A 24,023-nucleotide genomic window follows, 5' to 3' on the forward strand; every position below is an offset into this window, starting at 1 on the left:
AAATTACTTGTTATTAGAGACCGAAATATCAAAGATATCCTATACTTAAAATACAACTCCAGATATATCTGTATAGTGAATATATATCTTGAAATTTTAATAAAACGAAATTAGAAATTACATAATGAAATATAATTCAGAAAATTGATGTCTATTGCTACCTTGCGATTGAATTTTGCATCGGCACAGACGGCGCCACTTTCGGACTCAGTTTTAGTAGCTAGACTACATTTTTATTTCTAAGCTGTGTCCACGGTAAGTATATTGCAACATAATATTTTCTCGAAATTAGAAATTCAAAGAATATCACTGTATAATACTTTACGGTATAATGCGTTAAAAATCTCTTTCTGTATATTTAATGTCATTAAGTTACGAATGGAACAACTCTTATGGCTGCAATTGACTGTAGTTTCTAGGCAACGAAATTGATCGATTTGTATAGAATTTATAAAAAATTTCGAATGAAAATATTATTTTAAGGTCATTTGATTACAATTGTCATTATATTAAAGTAGAATATGATTCAAAATACAGTTGAGATATTTTTAGGTTAAGTCTCATTAATGTAATATTTTTTCAATCCTTTTTTATGTGAAATAACGTAAGTGACATGTTTCAGATGATTCTACGTCAATTTTTTCGTTCAATACATACAAATTATGTACCTTGCTACACATCAAAGAAGACATTGTTAAGCAAATTACGCAAGAAAACTGGATATACATTTGTAAACTGTAAAAAAGCCTTAGAGCTAACTGACAATGACATAGTAAAAGTAAGTCAAGCATTAAGCTATGTAAGAACATCATTACTTTTTAAAATATTGTAGGCTGAACAATGGTTAAGAGAACAGGCTCAGGCTCAAGGCTGGTCTCAAGCAATAAAATTAAAATCCAGGGAAACTTCTCAAGGATTAATAGCAATGATCATCAATAATAATCATGGAGCTCTTGTAGAAATTAATTGTGAAACAGATTTTGTTGCAAGAAATAAGAAGTTCTATGACCTAACAGAGATCGTACTTGCTGCTGTATTAAAACATGGAATGACAATTGAACAGGATTCATTAATTAAGAAAACTACGTTATGTACAGAAGCAATAAATAAATTATATGCAGATGATGGTAAAAGTTTAAGTGATCATTCTGCTTTAACTATTGGACTTGTAGGAGAAAACATTAATATAAGGCGTGCATTATGTATGAGTGTACAACCAGGTGTATATCTATATGGTTGCATACATCCTACTCCTGTAAATCCAGGATCTTCATCATTTGGACGATATGGAGCATTCGTGGCTTTACAATCTGATAAACAGAAAGAAGTTTTGGGAACACAACTTTGTCAGCATGTTATTGGTACTTATATTTATCTTTTAGTTAATCTACTATATTATTTCTTTATATATAAGTATAGGTTTGTAGTAATATTTTTTTCAATATTAGGCATGAACCCAACTAAAATTGGCGATGCAAAGGTAGATCAGCCCCTTGATAATGTAGATGACGAACCTGTTATGCTGTATCAAGAATTCTTATTTAATCCTAGTGTATCTATACAGCAGTTATTGCAAAGTGAGCAGATTGAAATCTTAGACTTTATACGCTTTGAAATGGGTGAGACACTCGAAGACAAACAAGAATTGGATTCTGTAGAAACTTGCGGTTAAAACAATTGGAATTCGTTTAATAGATCTATGTATTTGCATACATTCTGTACATATTTTGAAAAAACCATGATTATGTTTTTAAAAGATAGCATAAACTTTACGCTTATCTATTATTATGATATGAGTAAAATACTTAAATTGTTATATTTTTTTTGTTACATATAAATTGCTATAATAGAATCAAAAAGTGACATAAATTATATAGTATGAAAACTAAAGTATTTTATTTACAAAGTTATTCTTCAATGATACATACACTTATCAAAAAGTATAATTGATTTAAATAGCGGCATCAACGATAAAACAGCATTATAAATGCAAAGCGCTTTACATCTAAAATTATAGATGATATTCAGATTATTGCTCTTCTTCGTTTTCTTTATTTACTGAACATATGTTAGATGATTTTAATTTGTTCCTTCTTCGCATGAGCTTTACAGATTTCCAAAGCCACATTCGCGAGTCTTTTTTCCAGTAACGAGCAATATCTTCTGGTGAATGCATGACACCCTAAAATACACAATTTTATAAATTTTTTGGTGTTATATATCAAAATTTATAAATCATACTTGAAAATTCAAAATATCAGAATGTTGAACAGATTTCTTATAGGGCAACATATCTTTAGCATTTAAACCGAACAATTCTTGGTCAATATCATCGGGTGGTTCAGTTTGCACATCGCTTGTTCGACGAAGCGGTATCGTATCATTTCTGGATTCAATTTCCGCCTCCAATTCCAAACGTTCAAGTGCCGATGTAAAGCTTCTTGACTCTTTACAATTGCCAAAATTCGCCTATTGGAAAATTTTGAATTTCTATAAAAAAGTAATAACTTATACTACGTCGAAAATAAAGAAATTTTTCAACATTGAACAAATTGTGTAAACCTGTACTCCTTGAGAACAGACATTACATCCTAATGCCACTGACAAACATATATCGCTCATAGTCTTGGACAAAAGATTTCTCTCGTCCCATGCAAAATTTTCAACTACTCACAAAAGAAAAGACGCGATTTAATATTGATGAAACCGAAGGGTTCACAACCTGCGACAAAACAGTCACAAACCGCTTGAATGGTCAGATTCGTCATTTCTCCAATCCATCGGCTTCTTACCGCGTCATATAAAATGGCTATATTATAATTATCATATAAAAAGACTTCAAAAATTTCTCGTATCCGTTAAAATCGACTGACAGGTGCCGATTCCATCTCTGGACGCGCATGGAAAAACAACACCCTTCAGTAACATAATAAATGAGCAGCTTTCAAATTCACACGACTTCAACATGTATATTACGTATTACAATTATATTATATTACAATAGTATTGAATACACTTAATGTATCCAAGTAATTTTTAGGAAGACCATTGAGTTGCAATAATTTTTCTGAAACATGATCGCATTATAAGTGGAACTGTACGTATATTACATTTTTTAAATATATAATTAATCTATGCTTTTTCAAATTTGTGTGTATTATAGTCTGTACTATTATATTATTTCATTCATTGTTAAAAGAAATATTCGTCTTTTTTTTTTAATTTAATTCTCTGTAATAAATAAGAAAGTGTAACAATTACCCTCTTCATCTTCTATAAAACGATACAAGATAATCACGATCGTTACGTTGTCTCCGTTATTCGAACGAAGATAACCAAGAGGAAAAAGAAGAGCACGATAGAGGACCTTCAACATGTCAGAATGACGTTAGAAAGGTACAGAACAGGTGCGCTGAAGCGAGATGTGTATGGCGTAGAGGCGATGCCCGCATGGTTGAAACGTATATCCAACAAGTACCCGTTGGTCACGGCTGGCCGGTCGGGGTTCCGGGCTGACTTCCGGACGAGTCTGCACCGCTACGGTTTCTTTTTAGCCAGGAACGCATGGTATCAGTTGTGTTCACGTACAGTTAGACGGTGTTACCTCGCAGCAAACGCCTCTTCTTCTGCTCCTTCGTGCATATCGCCGCGAATTCGTTCGTATACATTCCTTTAAATGACGTGACGGAAAAACGGAGAAGAAAGAACGATGGATTTCTCTAGACGGGTGAGTCTGCAGAGGAGCGTAACTATGTGAAACCAAAGACGCAAAACTAACCGGGATAAGGAAAAGAACAAAGTTAAACATTCATAAATAAATACATAATTTTATCGTGTTTTATTATATTTTTTAGTCTTGCGTTTTTTCAATTCTTTCATGTGAAATAATGTTTTATAATTCCATAAATTAGCAGCAAAATATTATTACATACCGTATTATTGCTAAAGAAAAAAAGAAAGGGAACGAAGGAAAGAACTTTTTCTGCGCGATAAATTTGGCAAAACAGCGCCAATTTAAACAGCAACAAATTGTGTTGTATCTTATTATCTGTTTTTTGATTTTGTATTTCTGCCAATTCTTTTACACAAAGTAATATTTTATAATTTTAGAAAGTAGCAGCAAAAATATCATTACATACCGTATTACTGCTAAATGAAAAGAGTTTTTCCCGCACTATAAATCTGGTAAAACAGCGTCAACTTGTACAACAACAATTTTTACTTCCTCGCGAAACGATCGTTCGCGAGAGATTCGGCTATATACAGGTTGGTGGGCGTGCGGCAAGTGCAGTCACCACTTCCTGCCGCAAATGATCGTCGCGGACGACGCTCGAATAACACGTGTACAGTGTACACACGTACCGTTCGTAACGTACGTGTGTGCGGGCGTGGACATGAATGAACGTGGAGATGCATCTGCATTATCTGCAAAGACAATAGCGTGTCTGTATACGTGCGAACGTTGCACTTTGTATCACCTACACCTATGTACAAGTTAGAGCATTAACGGCAATCGGCGCACACCCGGAGGTAGCAGCGTGTTACCTCATCGCTATTGAAATACATATATTGTAGCAAAACCAGGACAACGCACGATAGATATCTGTGGAAAGCATAGAAATGATTAACAAATCAGTCATAAAAAGTTATTCGTGTCGAAACGAATGACTATGGATTTAGCTTAGTCCAGTGACAATAACTTCGCAATTTAAGGGATTATCGAAATAACGCGATCCTTTTTTCAGGAAGGTCCAAAATTATCTATTCTTCGTTACCAATTAAGTATCAAATGTGAATATTCTCCACATTCAAACTGTGCCACCGCATCTAATTGGAAGTTATTTCTGTGGATACAGAAACAATATACATCCGCTTCTCTGTAACACTTATTCTTGCTTATATTCTGCTCCAGTAGAAACACCATCCGCCGTGAAAAGTACACGGCAATTAATTTTTGATAAAAATAATGATTATTTCGCCAGCTATATTTCTTTAGGCCGTTCAATTATGGCCGCAAACATAAACATAGAGAGAAACAGACTTACATATAATAGTTGCGTGCACAAACATACATACGCTCGATTACGGATCACCTGCGATTAAGTCCTTCCGAGGACTTCACTACCGTGAGTTCTCATACCCCAGTTTTCTGCCAGCAACCGTTCAGTGCGAGCACTGATCGCGTTTCTCCGTTGCGAAATACAGGCGCGCACACTCGTGTCGTGATTCCGAGTTCGAGATCCGAAACGATCAAACAGGTGCTCGATCAATTTCAAATAGACAAGTAATTCATAAAGGATCGGACGGTCAGTGATCGATAAGAGCGCGAAAAATAAAATCGTGTTTGAAAACGAAGAAACAGTGGCAAATGTCAGAACTATTGGGAAAGATCGAAGAGCCGGTGTGTAATTAAAGATACAGTAAAAATAATGATCTCGATTGAGTGAAGGAAAGCGTGAGGAGAATATACGGGCCGGTATTATTATTACACTAACCTGGACTATGAAAAGTATAAAAGAAAACAGAATATAATGTCTCACGAAAGTGAAACATTCATGAGAATTTTTAATGAATATATTATATGTATTATAAATATCTTGCAACTTCTATATACATCTTCAGATTCGTTTCAAATTTTATCAATATAATCACGATAGTTGTGTCTCGTTGCAGTGCTAATAAAATCCCATAATGTCTCGTATAACGCACATAATATATCCAAAAAGAATTCGCACAAGTATTCAAATACTTTCGTGAGCTATTGTATGTCTCAGACTACCAGGAGAAACGAAGGTCAATATAATTTTACCGCGAAAATGACTAAAATTGTAATTTCGCGGATTCATTTTCCATATCGCTTGTTTCTTATTTTTGCTCGATAACGCGTATATGACCAATGACCACATCAATTCGATATCATTACCCATTATAAAATCCTTGAAATTAAAGTTCGCGATAACGTTATTACCGGACTATTTTGCACGTATAAAACGATTCATTTGCAAAATTTTTTCAAATAACAAAAGATTGCTTTGTCATATGATAAAAGTTATTTATACAAAATTTACCTACTTAAAAAAGAGTACAGTTTCCTAAAAGTCAAATTTCAATTATGTGTCTCAGGACGACAGAACCTGCCGTTCCGATGATTCTAACGGTGAAATCTTTAAGAATGTTCCGAGGAACAGCAGTACATTTCGCATTTGGAAAATCGAGGTACCGTAACAAAATAAAAATGCAACATAATTTATACTCCCCGTTATATTACGATATATGCACGTAGTTTAGATGTATCGCATAGTTTTAGTTAGCTACGCTGCTTTTCGAGAGTTTAAGAAATACAAAGAGTGAAAGTGTGAAGCACTAAATTTTCCTTTAATGTTCGTGCAACAGGGTTTACGAGTTACAGCCGTTACAGGAAGTAATATGGGACATTTCCTCTCGGAGTTGGCATACATTATCTACGCGGTGTCACCGAAAGACGGTCCACTACCTTACCCTGGAATGCCGGTAATTCTTTCTCCTTTAAAGAATAAAGTTGTAACTTAATTAACTATGGAATTAAAGAAATATTATGTACTTTTGAATGTTAAAATAAGTCTTCACTTACACCACTATGATTTTTGATCAACCATATGTAGACTTCGAATGCATTTATGGAAAATTAAAAGATATCCTTTTTTAGTTATGTTTATAAAAATTTGAATTTATATAAACACCCACAGTTTAATTATATGCGTAAACTATATTCTTTATATCGTTTAAACAGGTTAAGGAGATAAAGTCGACTGCTATAGTTCGTGTAATTCATTTCTGGATTGGATCTGCTTGCGATTCAACAATCTCTGGGGCAGCAGCCCTTCGAGCGGCCGAATTAGATTCACAAATATCTGCCACGATTCTATCAAGGGAGGCCCAAGGACGAGAAAGTCCTAGATTTTTAGCCTATTTCCGCCAGCATCTTGTTATTGAAAATTTCCACTTTGAAACACCATCATGCAAATTGCACAGAGTAACTGGCGTAGCGATCCCTGTCTTGACGGAACTTGAAAAAGTTCATTGGGATCATTTCAGTTCACGGGACGTTATTCTTGTGGACGTTCTATCGCAGTGCGTAGGAAATTGAATTGAATAATCGTTAATCATTCTGTTATAATATATTAATAATAATATAATGGTACATAGGGCTATCGTATTCCTTTGGTTGGGATCGTCAGCAGATCCATTGCACAAACGACACGCTGCCAGTATCTTGGAAGTGAGAAAAGAAAATAACAATGGTCGTATCATCATCATCGATGATGGTTACGAACAGACACTACCGGAGGGAGATAGACAACTGTTCGCCAGTATTTTAAATCCTTCCACAAGAGTGGTCAAGCCGGATCGCCTTTACCGAGTCAATATGCCAAGCCCAGTCAAACTGTATAGATGTAACGAACAATCCGGTAAATATAAGGTCGCTGAACTGAAATCTGGACCGATTCTCCGAGCTGATCTCACATCCGAAGCCGTTTACCTAATCGATCGTGGTGAGGCTGGTGTTTGGGCTTGGGTCGGGCGTAATGTGAACGCCCGAGAAAAATTGGAAGCGATTCGTAACGCACGAGGATTTGTAAAAAAGAAAAATTATAGTAATGGTGTATTAGTGGAAAGAGCGCTGGAAGCTTGTGAACCAACGGAGATGAAGGCTCTTATTAGAGGGTGGGAACCGGCGAAGACAAGACCGCTTACTCTACCACCGAATTTTGATCCTGACTATATGAATGAAAGACCTAAAATGGCTACTGGGTGCCAACTAGTTGACGATGGATCCGGTCAAAGAACTCTTTGGAGAGTAACCCATAAAGAAGGAATGATTCAAGTGGATGACAAAGGAATATACTACGCAGAAGCTTGTTACGTAATGTGCTACAAATATGGACAAGGACGTAGGAGTAGAACAATCGTACGTTGAAAATGTAATTTCGATTGTTAAATTAACAATAACTATTACTAATTATTATTAAATTTGAAATAACGTGACATCACAGATTTATTGTTGGGAAGGAGTCCATTCTATAAACGCGGATCGAGAAGCCGCTTTAGAAGCAGCTTGTCATTTGACAGAAGATACCTCTGGCCAGTTAGTAAAAGCATGTCAAGGCAGAGAACCACCTCATTTGTTGCAGATTTACGACGGAAAATTGAAAATACTAGCTGGAAGGCATCGCGATTCTCGTAAGCAGTAAGATAAATTATTTATTATGTTTATTTCATTAAATTCTTAATGAGATGTTTGTTTCGTAGCTCCGGAAAAGTATCTCGTTAGAGTTTTCGGATCTACTCCATACACGTCGAAAGCAGTTGAACGGCCTTTGAGATCATCCAGCAGCCTCGATTCTAGTGGAGTTTTTATTCTATTTTCTAATTCACCTGTAGTATGGTGTGGTGGAAGAAGTACTGGTGACGCTAGACAAGCATCTAGACGACTTGCACCCAGAAATGCACCTCTGATAACTGAAAATAACGAAGATGACGATTTTTGGAGAGAACTCGGAGGTTGACGAAAGATAATAAGAATTATAATATGAACTTAACATTAGATTATAACAGTGAACTTTAAATTTAATCTTTAAGGTAAAGGTACTTACGGCACAGAAGTTATTGACGACGGAGAAGAACTTGAAAAACATCTATACCAATGCTTGACGGACAATGAAATGTTTGTTGGCGAAGAAGTTCTTGGATTTGGTCAAAACAGTCTCCTTCCAGAAGCTATTTGGTTATTAGATGCAGGAAATGTGATATGGATCTGGATTGGAAAGTCTTCTATTCCTAAATCGTTGAAGGAGTGTGTACATGATGCAATGATATTTTTATTCACTCACCCAGCTGGCCGAGATCGAAACACAACGATTTCTATAATTAAACAGGGTATTGTAAATTATTTATTTACGAAAAACAAAGATACCAAAAGACCTTGAAGTAAAATAATTTTATCATCTTTTTAGGTATGGAACCTTCAACGTTCATTGGATTATTCGATAATTGGAATTACAATTTACTGAGAGAATACAAATCGTTTGAAACATTTTGCACACTTCTGCAAGATAAAGAATTTCTACCGAAAATACAAACGTTATCGAAATCATTGAGTGACTTCGATAATTATGTAAAGTATCCTCTTTCTGTCTTAAAAGGTGATCCGGAAAATTTACCATCCGGTGTTGACGTTGTCCGTAAAGAAATGCATCTTACTTTCGATAATTTCATTGCGATTTTTAAAATGGAACCAGACGAATTTGTAAAACTTCCTGCTTGGAAAAGACAAAGACTAAAACAATCGGCGGGACTTTTTTAAAACATTGTGCTTTAATAATACTATTTTGTACCATAGTGATTACAGTACTAAAATAAAATAAAATCATATTATATATTTATATTTTAATGTTTGGAATTAAATTTATTAATTGGAAAGAATATTGAATTTTATAAATTTAAGCGTTATGAAAGAGAGATTAAGGCTTTATTTATTACAAATTCACATATATATCCAAATGTAAAGTAAAACTGTTTGATACATTTTATGATGAAGTATCCATTGGCTCTGTATTAAGCCTATGCACAGTTTCCCCTTCAATGATTATAGGATGAACCGTTTTGTTAAGCACAGCGGTAGTACCACGTTTATATCGGTACGATATATTGCGCTGTCCTTTAACATTAGCAACATCATAAGGGCGTAAATAATCAACAGAACCTTTACGTATGACACATAAATCTACGTTAGAACCAGAAGCTAGATCATTAAATATACCAGCGCGAATGGCATCTGCAACCAATTCTTTAGCCTGCTCTTCCTACAAAAATTTAAAAATGAAATATGTGATTGTACAAAATATAATAAAATAAGTAAAAATATTTAAATTCTTACCGTCATATCAGGTTTCCATCTACTTTCAAATACAGCCATTGCAGCTAATGATCCTGTACCCATACTAGTATAAATGTGACGATCTGAAGATCCATGAGGATGAATACAATATAAGTGTGGTCCATCCAAATCAACACCTCCTAATATTAAAGCTGCTCCAATATTTCCTTGATAACGGAATAATAATTGTTTAATCATAGCATTTGCAGTACAAACTGGCACTATGCGGTTAGTATTTAAACGATGTAACTCCAACTGACTGGATATCATTTGAGTTGTCATTTCAGTATCAGCAGCAGTTCCAGCACCACAGCAACTTAGAAATAATTATTAAATTATTCTATTAATTATTCTTAAATTAGAATATTAGTTAATATTATATTGCTTTGAATAATTACTAATGAAATTAATTTTTTTTTAAATACTCACTATATATTTTCAGTAAGATAATGAATCTTACTACAATTTTTATCAGCAACTATAGTATTTTCTGTTGATCTTGTATCACCACCAAGAACCACTCCATCTTTATAAACAACACCAGCAATTGTTGTTCCTGTTTTAACAGCTTTAGGTGCTTGGAATCCTTTCTTTACCAAAAAATTGTTTCTGAAAAAAATATACACTGAAATAAATTCTACAGTTCTTTATGTATTTTATAAATTCATAAGAAAAGTTTATTAGGAAAAATCAATAATATTACGAAATGACACAGCAATATTAACTTGTAATAGGTTATGCAGCATGATACATTACTTTTCACTTTTATGATTGTTTGTACTGATATACATATAAAGATGTTTTTAATTTTAAAATAATTACCATTACCTTTGACAAAGATCAAAAGAAAATCCAGGAGCAGGAATTTCAGGCACAAGTACCGAAGACATGATTCAAAAGTTGTAACTTATAACTCTGTGAAAAGAGACGCAGTAATGAACGAAAAGCATTTCACAAATGTCACCATTTACCAGTAGATGGCAGCTTTGTGTGGAATAACCACAAAAATAGTTAATTTTTAACTTATTTTTACCTTAAATAATGTATGAACCAACTTAACTTACCTTTTTCTTATATGCAAATGGGCCAAAATAATAATAAATACAATTAAAAATATGTTATATTTATTAAAAGTCAAATATAACAAAATGCTCAAGAAATAAAATTTGAAACAAAAATATGTATTGTTTGGTTTCAAAAATTTAAAAAGACCGCTACGGTACACACTAAAAATCACATAAATTTCTCCTTTCACATCAACTTGTATACAATATATGAAACATTAAATGCGTTCATTGTGATATAAAAAAATAATATAAAACATGAAATAATTTATACAGCTTATTCTAAAGTGGTTCTCTCAAATTATTAAAAAGATGCTATATACTTTTTAATATTTACAAAATGATATGAAATTTAATAAATTATGAAAATTTTTTTAAATAACATCTATAAACAAGTTATATCGTTAATGATTTCTGCCATCATATTCCTGTCTTGCAAAGCTGCATCTAACTCTTCTTGATCCCATTCCAAATTTATTTTTGTCAAACGAGCTGCTTTTTTTCTTGTTAACTTTAAAATACCTCTAGTTTCTATCAATGAACATAGACTATAAAATTCAGAACCATCGACAGCATGAATATTTCGTTTCTTGCAAACCTTTTTGTACACTTCATGTAACTAAAACAGAACTATATTTATATACATTGAAATTTTTTATTAAACAGTTGTTTTTTTATTGTACACTTACTTTCCCAACTGTCACATCTTTGTTTCGTCCTTTGTTTAGGATAAGTAACAAAGAACACAATAGTAATTTTTGTTGTAATGGAAATGTACTTTCCTCCTTTTCAATATTTTGAGATCCACCATAAATACCATTTAATACAGTGATGACTTCTTTTAGATCCACTGGCTGGTCCACTGCAGATTGTTGCTTTTTAGGTATATTTATTTCTGTAAAAAAGAATGAATTTATTTTATTTAGAAAATAGCAATGTTTTTTCTTACTTTTATTTTGCTCTATAACACATACCATTATTATTGGTAGGTTGTAAAACTTGTGCTAATTTATGAGATTCAGCAAGTTCTATTACTCTTCTACTGATATCCAATGCTCTTCTAATATCACCAGAAATGGCAGCAACTTTTCCAGATAACATTTGTATTGCAGTTTTAGTAAACAAGTCAGACACATTTGCTTCACTTAATCTTTCAGATATTATATTACATATTTCTTGTTTTGTATATGGCGAAAAATGCATCAACTTTGGTTTCAATTCACATCTAGCTTGTAATCTAGGCAATATCCTATCTGTTAAATCTAAAGCATTAGCAATTCCAACTAAAATCAGTTTCGAATTGTGTATTGATGGCCATTCAAAGACAGAATATAAAACAGATTGCTTTTTACTTTCTAATTGATCTATTTCATCTAAAATTAATAGCAACATTTTATGATTAGAGCCTAAATATTTTTCAATAACTCCTTTACTGTATTTTCCAGATTTTCGTTCAGTTAAAATGGGTGGTAATCCTAACTTCTGTATAATTTTTTCATAAATTGTAGCAGCAGATTTCATAGTTGTGCAATTAACATAGATTACTTTAAATTTTGATTTGAACTCAGTCTTTAATATAAGCTTTGAAAGACATGCAGTTTTTCCAGTTCCAGGTGGTCCTGATACATATAAGGATCCTGAAGTTTCATTTTTTAAATGCTCTTCCATAAATTCTTGTAGCTCTTGTAATTCATTTTCTCTACCGGGTAAGGTATCAGGTACTGAGCTGTGCAAAGCTTTACGAGCATTGCGATATCTTTCTGTTCCAAATAATCTTTTAGGAGCCAGTTTTTCCTCCTTAGTTGGAGAAGGTTCCAAATTTAATTTATCAAAAAGAGTAGAAGGTGTGGTTGGAGATGTTAATGGAAATGATTTATCTATCCTTCTCTGTTTTGGAGGTGTAGAACCATGATCTTCTAAAAAAGATATATAAAACCATTTGTATCATTCTATACAAAAAATATATATTCATTAAAAATGTATAAATTCATTTATTACACATACCATCAGATTCAGTTGAATTCTGCATACGTTGAGGAGTTTTTACGCTTATAGCATTATCACTGACTTTGGTATTTTCTACATCTGAGTCTGAGTCTGATTCACTACTACTTAAAGTAATAATCTTCTTCACAGATGGTGTATATTTATGAGAAGAATCTCTCGCAGTTGCATTACTAAAATCTTCTTTCATTACATTATTTTTAGTTCCATAAAATGAACATTTCTTTGTTATTTTGAATGGAATTGTCATTTGAACACCTGTCATTTTTTTTATTAATTAAATTACACAATTAATAAATTAACATACACAATTTTCGCACACAAAAATTTGATTCTTTCTGTAGAAATAATGTGTCTAATATAAACTGTTTGATATTTGTTTCCTATTGCTTTTTAACCTACAATTTTTTGGAAAAGCCAAAAAGTCACTGAACAATTTTCCCAAAGTTTGAATAAAATTACACATTCATTAATGTTATTTCAATTTACAAATTAAATGTTCTAATTAATTATATATACTTCCTTAATAACACGTTCCAATTACCTATGTGCCGCGCTATAAGTACCGTACTCCGAGACTTTCCGCGGGAAACCGAAGGCATGTAAAAAGGAAATGGAAGAATATCAATTCCCGCGTAAAAACAAACATCCGAAAAATATAAGATATTATTTTAAGACAGTACACAATAGAAAATATACAGATACAAATCAACACTAATAAATATGATATTACTTATATTATACAAATTGATTTAAACAAGTCGTTTTAATATAATGTGTATAAAATACGGGTACATAAAATTAATTAGCCCTCTAGGGGTAAACATAAGAACTAGAGAGACTAAAATTTCCAGGATCAGAACATCAGAAGAAGCGAGCTATTCTCTTCCATACTGGCATTAAAACGTGCACGAGGTTGAGGGTCCGACTAACACAATCGAGATATTCTAGACTAATCTAGAAATCTCATATTCAGAAAATGAGAGCGAAGGTAATAGGATATTAATATTTCTTATTAATTTCAATATTTTTGATGATAAGTTTGCTATTACATATTTTTTGAATCCTAAAATATATATTTCTTCAATTGTTGCTGCACTGCATGGTTATTTGACATGTTTCCTAACATTCGAATCACAAAAGCAATAGGTTAAGTTATTAAAAAACATAAAAATACAAGAAAAGTAAATAGGAAATTTTTCATTTTTAGTGGCGAAAAAAGAGGATGCGTAGGCTAAAACGTAAAAGGAGGAAAATGCGTGCGAGGTCTAAATAAATTTTATATCTATAACCTCTGTAAGTATATAGCGTATTATAATATATATTTAACATTCTTTTTTGTTACAAAAAGATATTAAAACAGTAATATATATTGATAAATATGGTATATAAAAGATTTATTTGAAAAGAAATTTAAGAAGTAATTTTCCAAACATTTGGTCATGTTTGTAATATATAAGTTCTACTTATAAAAATAATTTTATATGTACAAATCTTAACACAAGTCTTTAAAAAAAGGCACTTATTAGCTTTATAAAATTTTTGTTTCAGCTGTAAGAGTAACATTATCAACCAGGTCAACTTTAAAAAATTGTATCGATTTCAACTTTCACAATTAACTTCTCCTATGCAGAGAGTTCATTTTATTACCATGCACGTGACTTATACAATTTAATAAATTGATCGTTTAAATTACTTGGAACCTTGTTTTCTTAACCTTAACCTCCATAATGCAAAATTAAAAAATATATTATACAATTATAATATGAGTTGATATAAAATTAGAAAATATGTTATACAATTATAATGATTTAATAGTGATAGCGATCAAATGGAATAACTGGCGTTTACGTTATTCGAATAAACTTAACCTCGCTGTATATGTACAGAACAACATGCAAACTGTACTAACAAGTCTATTACGGACAAAAATACAATTTTATAAATATTTAAAACCTCGTACAAATGTAGTAACATATTCTCAATTAAGACAAATTACGATGTTTCCAAATAACAATCAAAAACAATATAATGACGATGAAAATATTGAAAACGAGTCACATAACCTAGTCGGTTCGCTTAGTACCACTCATAAAGTTTTTGAAGATGAAAATGCAGAAATTATTTTTGATGTCAGTGAAAAACAAGAAATGATTAATTTAGAAGATTTAAGAATTGAGGAAGAACCTCACGATCCTTATGAAGGAATAAATTTAAAACGTGAGTAGTAATGAAACTTATTTATACACTATTATACAAACTTTTTGCTATTTAAGGACAATTATTAATAATGTTCTTTAATACAAGATATCAATACAATCATTTTTCAGGTGGCGTAAACGGTGTGTTTGAAATAGAAGATCTTATATCATTATTACAAAAAAGTAATGCCAAAAATATCTTTGTTACTTCTGTACCCTCTGAATTACAATATGTTGATTACGTAGTTATAGTAACAGGTAGATCAAAGAAGCATATGCAGTCACTTGCTAATTTTATCCGGAAAGTGTATAAATTAAAAAAGAACAAAACAGATTTCTTGCCAAAAATTGAAGGAGAAGATTCAAAAGATTGGCTTGCTTTAGATTTAGGTAATTTTCTTATTGTGTTGGGATTTACTATATCTTTACTATATCTTTATAATAATCGAATTACTATATATTCCTCTTGTTCTTAGGAAATATTGTATTGCATATTTTTTCAAGTTTTGCTAGATCATTATATGATTTAGAAACATTGTGGTCAGTTGGGCCTGATTATGACGATAAAAGTAGAGGTTCTACTGACGAAGACATTATGGAACAATATAATACGTTTTTATCTGATTTAGAACCAATTGAGAATAATGATGATGATAAAAAGAGTGAAATGTATAGGCAATAAATATAAAAATTATCTAAATGATATATGTTATTTTTAATGCACTAAGATATGATCCTTATTAAATAAATCCCATACAAAAAGTAAAATAAAATTCTAAAACATAATTCTCATGCAATAGTTTTTGAAAAGTATGTGTATAAGCTACCAATCATCCTCCCTTCCCTCCCCCTCTTTCATTCCGCTCTTCGTGCTCTATTTATGCTTTCTGAAGCAATTCTCCATTTGCAATAAGCGTCCATATCTGAAGGCGCTTTATCGCAGATCAACAAAATGAAATCTTATCGAATTATCAGCTCTATTTCATACGCTGACTAATAATTACAATATAGACGCATTTGCGCGAATAAATTTTGTGTTGGTACATGTAATATTAAACCGCGTGTATCAACAAAACGCGATTAGAATAATAGTCTGTCCCACCTAACGGGTATCATCGGCATTTTTATACCATTTATAACATATAACATAAAAAATAATTTTTATAATAATAGAAAACATTACATCTGGTTCTTTAGTAAAAAATTTATGTAACTAAATCCATGGAAGAGAATATTCTTTCTCCCATATGAAAGTGCAATTAATTTTCAACAGTACTTATATAGGTAATGTATATACATTTTCAATTATTGTAAATCGTTTAATTAAAAAAATGTATCATTATTTGCACATTGTTAATTATCATGAATTTCAACTCATATATTATATATATTCTTATGTGATAAATTAAAAATAGTTTAAGGTATCTTTAATTTTATGGCTTGTTTTATCATACAATTCTTTATTTCAGATAATCATATGATTATTTTAAAGGAAGAAAAATATGAAAAAATAGAAAAATTGATCTAATCACAAAAAATGACAAACAATTTAGATTCAGTTTGTGAAAAAAAGTCCACCCGTTTCTTGCAAATTCCTTTAAAGTCAACTGAACAGATTTATTTAATTTTCTTGATTCCAACATTAATCAGCTGTTTTGTATATATAATTCATTTTTCTGCTGATTTAGTAGTTGCTATACAGCATTTCAAAGAAAATAACTTAGTATGGGGTTGTTGTACTATTTGTTTTATGTATGCACCAGCAATTGCATACTTTATGTTAACTGTTTCAAGACCAGATTGGTGGATGTCAAATGATGATAAATTAACAAAGGGAATGTTTTGTTGGTTCTGTCTCCAACTTTGTCAACTGATAGGTTTTGTTTTTTTTTCTCTTTATAGGTATTAATATTTTCTACTCAAAATAACTAATAGTCCCATTCATTTATATTAATATAATAACTAATTATTTTTTAGGTATGCAGGTCTTATAGTACTATCTATTGAAGCTATTATTTTAAGTGGAAAAGAAAGAACTGAGACTTTAAACATAGCAGCTGCTCCTGCAGCTATAGAATTATATTTCTTTTTACAAGCATGGTTTCAAGCAGTTCCTCAAGCTCTCTTTCAAACACATTTACTCTTTCGTGAATCATCATTTCATCAGACTCATCAATCTGGTATTTTATTCTACGATTTGCAGTATAATTTAAATAAAATTATAAAACCAAATTAAGATTATTTTTGTAGCAGTCGTAAAGGTGCTTTCTATTACTATATCCATTGTAATACTTGCCATTCAGACTACCTCATTTCAAAGATTTGAAAGTCAACGTATTAATGGTAGGAAACTACCATGGGCAATGTGGTTAAAGAAATATTGCATTCAGGTATCTTAATATTAAAAATTACATGGTTACCTACAACATGGGAAAATAATTTCTCCTTTTAAAGTATTTATTTAATTTATATAATTATAGGAACTTTGTGATTTTGAAGAAGGCACACCTTTAAAATTATCTGATAAAAAAGAAAATAATCCTATAGATAATTCCTTAGAACAACCAGAATCTGTAAAAGTTCAACATGAAGATAAGGAGCAATGTGATTCTCACATTTCTTTAGATCGTCAAGTATCTGTGACACCTCCTTTACCACCTAAAAATGTATATATTACACCACCTCCAACTCCTTTACGTGGAATTACTACAGTTACACCTTTACCTATACCAGATGTACCAGCCCCACCAAGACCAGATTCAATATGTATAGTTCCAAAAAATGCAGAATCTGAGCAATTATTTACTAAGGTGGTATCTATTGCAGAAAGAAAGAACAATACCATACAAGATTTAAAAGTTCCACAACGAAGATATTCAGCAAAAGGTTTAGAAGAAGATGATCCTGTAGGAAAATTTTTGAGTTTTTTATGGTGGTTCTTTTTCATTCTAGCACGTATACTTACCATTGCCATATTCTACGAATTTTACCCACTTTACTTATCCATTGTGCTTGGTATACATTATGGTATTATGTTAATATATCTTTTTTATTATACGCAATATTATGACATTATTACTTTTTTTCTTAATTTGTGGCTAGGATTAGTGTACATAGTTAGTTTAATTGAATATAGAATTAAATTTAAGTATGCAGATAAGTGGGTATTGCCATATTATATTTTTGTATTAATGCAAAATACGTTTTTAACATTATCTTGGTATTTTTATGCAGATTGGGATGGGTTTTGGTATTCTTATATATTTTTGGTCATTCTTGGAAGTATGACACTATGCGTTTTATCAACTATAATTTATTGTGCTTTGCTTAAACCAAAGAAACGTAGGATATATACCAGCTGACAAATGGATAAAATTGTCTCATGGTAAAATATTCATTGAAACGTGATTTCACAAATGCTTTAATTTTTATATATTACTTGAACATGAGGTTGTTTTATATTTATACAAATCATTTACAAAATAGATATACTAGAAAACTATTATTAACGAATAGGACAATGGAGTAGCTGATGCAATTAAAATTTATAGTTACAATGTTTAAATCTAAACTGAGAAACTGAGGACTGATATTGATAGTTACATAATGTGAAAAATGTATTTATCATACATGATTATAAATTAGGTAGCTATGTTTATGAAACATTCATAAGAAAATCCGTCTAAAAACATTTACATATAGTTACTAGATACAGCAGCATTTCTCCTTATCTACGAATTTTATATCTGTATAGTAATATTTACATTGCACATTTATATATAGAGATACTTATGTGAATACTTATAAGTGTTAAAATATGTATATCTCTTACTCTGTGTTTCTCTCATCTTTAAAGATGTATATTAAATTTAAATACTTATCATTTCATTACTATCTCTTTATTATCGCGATTTTAACTAAAAAATATTTGTGTAAAATATTTTTTACACATTGTTTCATATTGACTGCCAAATCTTAGCAGAAAACCACTTTGAGATTATTAATATCAAAGTGGTACGTATTAAGATAACATTAATAAAGAAATACTAATAAGTTTAATTTGATAAAAAATATATGCTCCCTTATACATCCATTCATTTATAACTATATTATCTACTTGCACACATTCCTTAGTCTATAACATGTTTTTCCTATACATGTATATTAGAGTCTTTATGAAGATTTCCTAATTGTGCTTCAAATAAAATATCATTTAATAATTTTTCAGCTATAATTCTTTGGTCTAATTTCATATTTCTAAGTTTTGCTGCAATATTTCGTCCAATTGCATCAAACTCATCTCCCATTACAAATGAATTATTATGTGATATTTTTAAAAGATCAGAACATTCAGCTTCATCTATCTTACGTCTACGAATTACTGGACTTTCAGACCATTCATTAGACTGATCATAAGCTTCCTCACTTTCTGGTTGCCATACATCCTAAATAAATATAACTTTTTAAATTTCTGCAAAATTTTAATTTTAATTTTTTGTCATATAAGATTAAGCTCGTGAACAATGTGCTTACTGTTTTGTAACATTTCCTATATCCTCCTCTTGTTCTTATTATTTCTTGACATTTAGCTGCTGATAAATCAATATATATCATTGCAGGTTTTCTTTGATTAGCTTTAGATTTAATTTTATCAACCATAAAAGGATGTAATCTCTGTAGAACACTTAGATTAATGAATACAAAACAATTATATTAAAGTGCAAGAATTCTGAAAATAAATAAATCTTACTTTAATATGACTTAAAAAATTTCCAGTAGATCTCAAATTTCCATTTAAATGTCTTTGACATTGTACACATTGAACTGTTATATTACTGTCTTCTACTCTAATTACTGTAAAATATTCTCCATCGAGTATAGCTGGTATTCTAATTGGAGTAAGAGTCATGCTTTGTTGAATATTGGATTGTATATGTGAAATTTGATTAGGTTGATCTTGTTGATGTTGCACTTCTGAATCATGTTGTTGCTGATGTAAATTTGAATTTTCATGATTTTCTTGATTCTCTATTTCAATTGTTTGAGAAGATGTCTGATCACTGACTGTTTCAGATATTTCTTGCTGTTGATTTGCAGGATCGATCATACATGTGTCAAAACTTTCAATCTTTGTTTCATACCTTTGCGTAGGAAATGTATCCATGATCTTACAATGCATGCAAAATTTATTCTAATAGAAGAGTACGTTAAATAAAAAGCTCAACAATTTATATAAATTGTACATGAATAACTCTTTAAATATCTGAAAAAAAAATAGAGGAACATGATTTTTACTAACAGTGAAGCAAAATACTATTATTTATCTTGCTTTCTTATTGAATTTCAGATAAGCTGTTAGATAAGAATGTTACATACATAACACATCTAGATCAGATAATAGATGAGAGAATGTAATACATACAATCTCTAATGAAATTTCAATGTCTACCTACCACCAACCTTAAAAAATGTAGCTATATTGATATAATATGTAAATTCCTTTTTATGTACTACAAAATATCGTCGTAACAACGAAATATTCGTCGCATTTCTTGAAGTATTATTAATATATAGCTGTTTGAGTTAAATAAAGTGTGCTATCTTTGAAGCTATAGCAAGGCATGCATATGTGAAAGCAAGTGCATACTTGGCAGCACTGTGGTAAATAAAGTTATCAATAAAATTTCATTAAAATTTATATAAATTTATATACGTGGATAATAAATACATGTTCTTTACTTGACTACTATTCTTTTACATAATATAATTCAAAACAAAAGAAGGAACATTACATATTTATAAGGTGCATACATTTATAAAAAAACAAAATCAAATATGTAAGATATAAATAATACAGATTGTTTAATATTATTTAATTGAAAAAGGTACTTTGTATAATTCAATGCTTAATTTAAAATAAAGAAATCTTTCAAATTATTACTTAAGAGTAAAAATATAATTTCTGTTTTGAAAGAAATGAGGCTTATCTGTTTATATGTACATATTATTCTATGTATGTCTATTTGTTAATAAATTCTGTATTTTAAATTACTAAATATACATTGTTACTTCAGTTACTATGTTGCGTATTTGTTTGGGGAATTTAGGCTTGGATCGTGGAGCTCTAAAGCCATAGGGATATAAAGATAGAATGCGTGAGCGAACTGAAAAATGGCTAAAAAAGCTATTTAGAAATAGAAAGAAAACACTGCATAAAGGCCTTTATAACTTGTAGGGTATTTTTGTGAAATACGAATAACGTTGTCAGCATTGATAACTCCGATCCTGATTTTACTGAAAATAGATGCAGAGTAGACGTAAAAGAATTGTTAGCACTGTAAGTGCTATGCGTATATAGTTTTTTTTACAAATGGTTTGTTTTTACTTAAACATATTTGATACTAATGATTTATTTACATGTGTACATAATATAATATTTATTAAGAAACGGAAATATCTATTGAGAAAACAGTAGAATAAGATTTAATAATTGGACGAGATCTCATTTACTTGGATATGTCCGCACCTGAAGTAATGAATAAAGCCAAAGAAAAGCAAGATGAGATATTATCAGAAAAAGACAATGAAAAAACAACACCTACAATAAAATCACAGACGTTCTCTAGGGAAAGAAAAAAAAAGATTGAAGTAAATGATAAAAGTCATGCACAAATTAAATACTCTCAAACTAAGGAACATTGTTCAGATGCAAATTCACCTAAGCGAGTAAGATATGATGCCGAACAAAATGTATATATAATTATTATATTACACATTTTTGAAACATTTTATTTATTTGTTAAATCAGTTTCTTTTATCTGTATATCATAGGTTAATAATACTTCAGCAGATTTAACTACTAGTAACAGTGAGAAAACAAAAGAATCATCAAGCAAGGAAGAACACATTGAAAATTCATTATTAGTAGTACAACATTATAATTCGGTACTAAATAAAGATAGAAATAAAAGCAGAATTTTGTATATGAGAAATTTTAACAATTGGATTAAAAGCATGCTTATACGTAAGATACTAATTTATATGTGAAATAATACTTTTGTGTGCAACAATTTTGATTAAAAATCATTTACAGTGGAATTTATTAATAAAACTCCAACTAATGCCCGTTTAAAAGTGCTGGATATGTGCTGTGGTAAAGGTGGAGATCTATTTAAATGGGAAAAAATGAATGCAGCACATTTGATCTGTACCGATTTGGCTGATGTAACCATGCAACAATGTCAGGATCGATATAAACAGATGTCAAAAAGATATTCTCAAGAAAGAAGATATTTTCCTATATTCTCAGCAGAATTCATAACAGCTGATTGTACAAAGGTATTTGTTTTTACCTTTCCATGAGTTTGTAGAAGAATACTGAACAAATAATTGACAAAATGTAATTGGTCTGAAATTTGTATCATTACTATTTATGTTAGCAATGGAGAAATCAGTGATAAAAAATGATTTCAGGTTCAATTGAGAACAAAATTTAAAGATCCTAGTATATCACTTGACTTGGTTAGTTGTCAATTTGCATTCCATTATTGTTTTGAGTCACTACAACAAGCAGAATGTATGTTTAGAAATGCAAGTGAATGTTTAAAACCAGGAGGTTATTTTATTGGAACTATCCCAAATGCATATGATCTAGTGTAAGTTCATCTTTTAATATGTAGAAAACTTTTAGCTAAAGTTATACAAAAATTAAATGCTTGTTTTAATCAGTTCTAGATGGCAGAAGTGCGATGGTGATAGCTTTGGAAATGACATTTATAGTGTAGAATTTTTTTGTGACAAAACAAAACCACCTCTTTTTGGTGCTAAATATCATTTTCAATTAGAAGGTGTTGTTAATTGTCCAGAATTTCTTGTCTATTTACCTGTATTTCGTAAACTAGCTTCAAAGTTTGATTTAAATTTAGTACTATTTGAAAGGTAAAAAGAATTTAATAACTGTACTTACTGTATATCTATCATATTTATAAATAATGAAAATTTTGCTTAATTATAGATTTGACAACTTTTATGAACGCATGAAAGATGGAGATAAAGGTAGAATGTTACTTAGTAAAATACAAAGTTTAGAAACTTATCCACCTCGACGTGAGGTACAGCTTACTGGTAACCCTGATAAAGATTATCAACATGCTAAAGAATATTGCTCGCAAAAGACTTCGACTCGCTGTGAGATTGGGACTTTATCTCAAACAGAATGGGAAGTTACTTGTTAGTAGAAAATCAGTATAATTTGATAATTAATTACGTTTGTTAATTTTATTGTAATAACATTAATTTTGTTTTAGCATTATATGCAGTATTTTCTTTTGAAAAAATGAAACCTGGCTGGAAGCAACATTAGAATATGTAAAATTATAAAAATTAGGAACCATAAGATGTTAAATTTTTAATTTAAAATTAAGCACTGACTGTATATTGTACGAACTAGTCTGTTGCTATAGAAATACACACGTATGTCAATACAATATATATACATGTAGTTAATTGATATTCTAAATAACTTGCTCCAATGTGTTCAACAATATATCACTCCAAGATAAATGTATACAGTATACTTTTATGTACTTGATTATGAATTATGAATTTGATTGTTTTTTATATAAACATAAAATTAATAAATTTAATATGAATAGTATTATGATTTAAGAAGATGGTGTGAACTTTTTTACCAATTTTGCTACATTTTATAAAAATAAACTCGTTAAATTTGGACATAAAATAAGCCTTGTTAACCTCTATATAATATTATGCCATTAATTACAAGTACATGCTATTTTCCTTACATAAGCCATAGACATAAAATGCGAATTAACAGAA

At 30.6% G+C, this 24,023-nt stretch overlaps 9 protein-coding genes across 15 annotated transcripts; 5 read left to right on the top strand and 4 right to left on the bottom strand.

Moving 5' to 3' along the window:
• The first annotated feature begins 1 nt into the window (after nucleotide 1).
• On the top strand, nucleotides 2-2,032 carry LOC117232967 (elongation factor Ts, mitochondrial). 2 transcript variants are annotated; one of them, XM_033492788.1, is made up of 4 exons: nucleotides 2-255; nucleotides 623-778; nucleotides 833-1,361; nucleotides 1,449-1,890. In XM_033492788.1, the coding sequence occupies exons 2-4, from the start codon at nucleotides 623-625 to the stop codon at nucleotides 1,670-1,672; spliced, it is 909 nt and encodes a 302-aa protein (XP_033348679.1). In that variant the 5' UTR covers nucleotides 2-255; the 3' UTR covers nucleotides 1,673-1,890. The 2 variants fall into 2 exon arrangements, with proteins under 2 accessions (XP_033348679.1, XP_033348680.1); XM_033492789.1 differs by lacking the exon at nucleotides 2-255 and adding an exon at nucleotides 323-483 and having other exon boundaries at nucleotides 1,449-2,032.
• A 203-nt stretch (nucleotides 2,033-2,235) lies between these two features.
• LOC117233081 lies at nucleotides 2,236-2,768 on the bottom strand. The gene is made up of 3 exons (XM_033493018.1): nucleotides 2,745-2,768; nucleotides 2,563-2,670; nucleotides 2,236-2,469 (listed from the first exon to the last, which is right to left on the bottom strand). The coding sequence occupies exons 1-3, from the start codon at nucleotides 2,766-2,768 to the stop codon at nucleotides 2,236-2,238; spliced, it is 366 nt and encodes a 121-aa protein (XP_033348909.1).
• Nucleotides 2,685-9,431, top strand: LOC117232958 (villin-1). Of its 2 annotated transcripts, none has more exons than XM_033492771.1 (9): nucleotides 2,685-3,727; nucleotides 6,124-6,216; nucleotides 6,394-6,510; nucleotides 6,770-7,110; nucleotides 7,186-7,948; nucleotides 8,034-8,220; nucleotides 8,290-8,541; nucleotides 8,620-8,916; nucleotides 8,994-9,431. In XM_033492771.1, exons 1-9 carry the CDS (start codon nucleotides 3,710-3,712, stop codon nucleotides 9,341-9,343), a joined length of 2,418 nt encoding a protein of 805 aa, XP_033348662.1. In that variant the 5' UTR covers nucleotides 2,685-3,709; the 3' UTR covers nucleotides 9,344-9,431. The 2 variants fall into 2 exon arrangements, with proteins under 2 accessions (XP_033348662.1, XP_033348661.1); XM_033492770.1 differs by lacking the exon at nucleotides 2,685-3,727 and adding an exon at nucleotides 4,095-5,401.
• A 47-nt stretch (nucleotides 9,432-9,478) lies between these two features.
• Nucleotides 9,479-10,904, bottom strand: LOC117232970 (proteasome subunit beta type-7). Its single transcript, XM_033492794.1, has 4 exons — nucleotides 10,745-10,904; nucleotides 10,346-10,525; nucleotides 9,917-10,232; nucleotides 9,479-9,842 (listed from the first exon to the last, which is right to left on the bottom strand). Exons 1-4 carry the CDS (start codon nucleotides 10,804-10,806, stop codon nucleotides 9,567-9,569), a joined length of 834 nt encoding a protein of 277 aa, XP_033348685.1. The 5' UTR covers nucleotides 10,807-10,904; the 3' UTR covers nucleotides 9,479-9,566.
• Nucleotides 10,905-11,038: 134 nt separating this feature from the next.
• LOC117232962 (cell division control protein 6 homolog) lies at nucleotides 11,039-13,581 on the bottom strand. 2 transcript variants are annotated; one of them, XM_033492778.1, is made up of 4 exons: nucleotides 12,985-13,581; nucleotides 11,955-12,893; nucleotides 11,670-11,875; nucleotides 11,039-11,599 (listed from the first exon to the last, which is right to left on the bottom strand). In XM_033492778.1, the coding sequence occupies exons 1-4, from the start codon at nucleotides 13,247-13,249 to the stop codon at nucleotides 11,366-11,368; spliced, it is 1,644 nt and encodes a 547-aa protein (XP_033348669.1). In that variant the 5' UTR covers nucleotides 13,250-13,581; the 3' UTR covers nucleotides 11,039-11,365. The 2 variants fall into 2 exon arrangements, with proteins under 2 accessions (XP_033348669.1, XP_033348667.1); XM_033492776.1 differs by having other exon boundaries at nucleotides 11,061-11,599; nucleotides 11,955-12,896; nucleotides 12,985-13,577.
• Nucleotides 13,582-14,800: 1,219 nt separating this feature from the next.
• Nucleotides 14,801-15,888, top strand: LOC117232968 (mitochondrial assembly of ribosomal large subunit protein 1). The gene is made up of 3 exons (XM_033492790.1): nucleotides 14,801-15,204; nucleotides 15,315-15,575; nucleotides 15,662-15,888. Exons 1-3 carry the CDS (start codon nucleotides 14,880-14,882, stop codon nucleotides 15,865-15,867), a joined length of 792 nt encoding a protein of 263 aa, XP_033348681.1. The 5' UTR covers nucleotides 14,801-14,879; the 3' UTR covers nucleotides 15,868-15,888.
• Nucleotides 15,889-16,064: 176 nt separating this feature from the next.
• Nucleotides 16,065-19,244, top strand: LOC117232963. 2 transcript variants are annotated; one of them, XM_033492780.1, is made up of 6 exons: nucleotides 16,065-16,294; nucleotides 16,383-16,469; nucleotides 16,655-17,087; nucleotides 17,163-17,365; nucleotides 17,436-17,575; nucleotides 17,666-19,244. In XM_033492780.1, the coding sequence occupies exons 3-6, from the start codon at nucleotides 16,723-16,725 to the stop codon at nucleotides 18,545-18,547; spliced, it is 1,590 nt and encodes a 529-aa protein (XP_033348671.1). In that variant the 5' UTR covers nucleotides 16,065-16,294; nucleotides 16,383-16,469; nucleotides 16,655-16,722; the 3' UTR covers nucleotides 18,548-19,244. The 2 variants fall into 2 exon arrangements, with proteins under 2 accessions (XP_033348671.1, XP_033348670.1); XM_033492779.1 differs by having other exon boundaries at nucleotides 16,065-16,469.
• Nucleotides 18,591-21,004, bottom strand: LOC117232969. 3 transcript variants are annotated; one of them, XM_033492793.1, is made up of 4 exons: nucleotides 20,646-21,004; nucleotides 19,936-20,376; nucleotides 19,719-19,859; nucleotides 18,591-19,630 (listed from the first exon to the last, which is right to left on the bottom strand). In XM_033492793.1, the coding sequence occupies exons 2-4, from the start codon at nucleotides 20,362-20,364 to the stop codon at nucleotides 19,337-19,339; spliced, it is 864 nt and encodes a 287-aa protein (XP_033348684.1). In that variant the 5' UTR covers nucleotides 20,365-20,376; nucleotides 20,646-21,004; the 3' UTR covers nucleotides 18,591-19,336. The 3 variants fall into 3 exon arrangements, with proteins under 3 accessions (XP_033348684.1, XP_033348683.1, XP_033348682.1); XM_033492792.1 differs by having other exon boundaries at nucleotides 19,936-20,448; XM_033492791.1 differs by having other exon boundaries at nucleotides 19,936-20,448; nucleotides 20,639-21,004.
• Nucleotides 21,005-21,475: 471 nt separating this feature from the next.
• On the top strand, nucleotides 21,476-23,690 carry LOC117232966 (mRNA cap guanine-N7 methyltransferase). The gene is made up of 8 exons (XM_033492787.1): nucleotides 21,476-21,522; nucleotides 21,631-21,935; nucleotides 22,017-22,209; nucleotides 22,279-22,523; nucleotides 22,659-22,840; nucleotides 22,914-23,123; nucleotides 23,200-23,414; nucleotides 23,492-23,690. The coding sequence occupies exons 2-8, from the start codon at nucleotides 21,702-21,704 to the stop codon at nucleotides 23,545-23,547; spliced, it is 1,335 nt and encodes a 444-aa protein (XP_033348678.1). The 5' UTR covers nucleotides 21,476-21,522; nucleotides 21,631-21,701; the 3' UTR covers nucleotides 23,548-23,690.
• The last annotated feature ends 333 nt before the right edge of the window (nucleotides 23,691-24,023 follow it).

Source organism: Bombus vosnesenskii, unplaced genomic scaffold, assembly GCF_011952255.1.
Source record: "Bombus vosnesenskii isolate JDL3184/JDL3185 unplaced genomic scaffold, Bvos_JDL3184-5_v1.1 scf7180000013294, whole genome shotgun sequence".
Lineage (NCBI taxonomy): Eukaryota > Metazoa > Arthropoda > Insecta > Hymenoptera > Apidae > Bombus > Bombus vosnesenskii.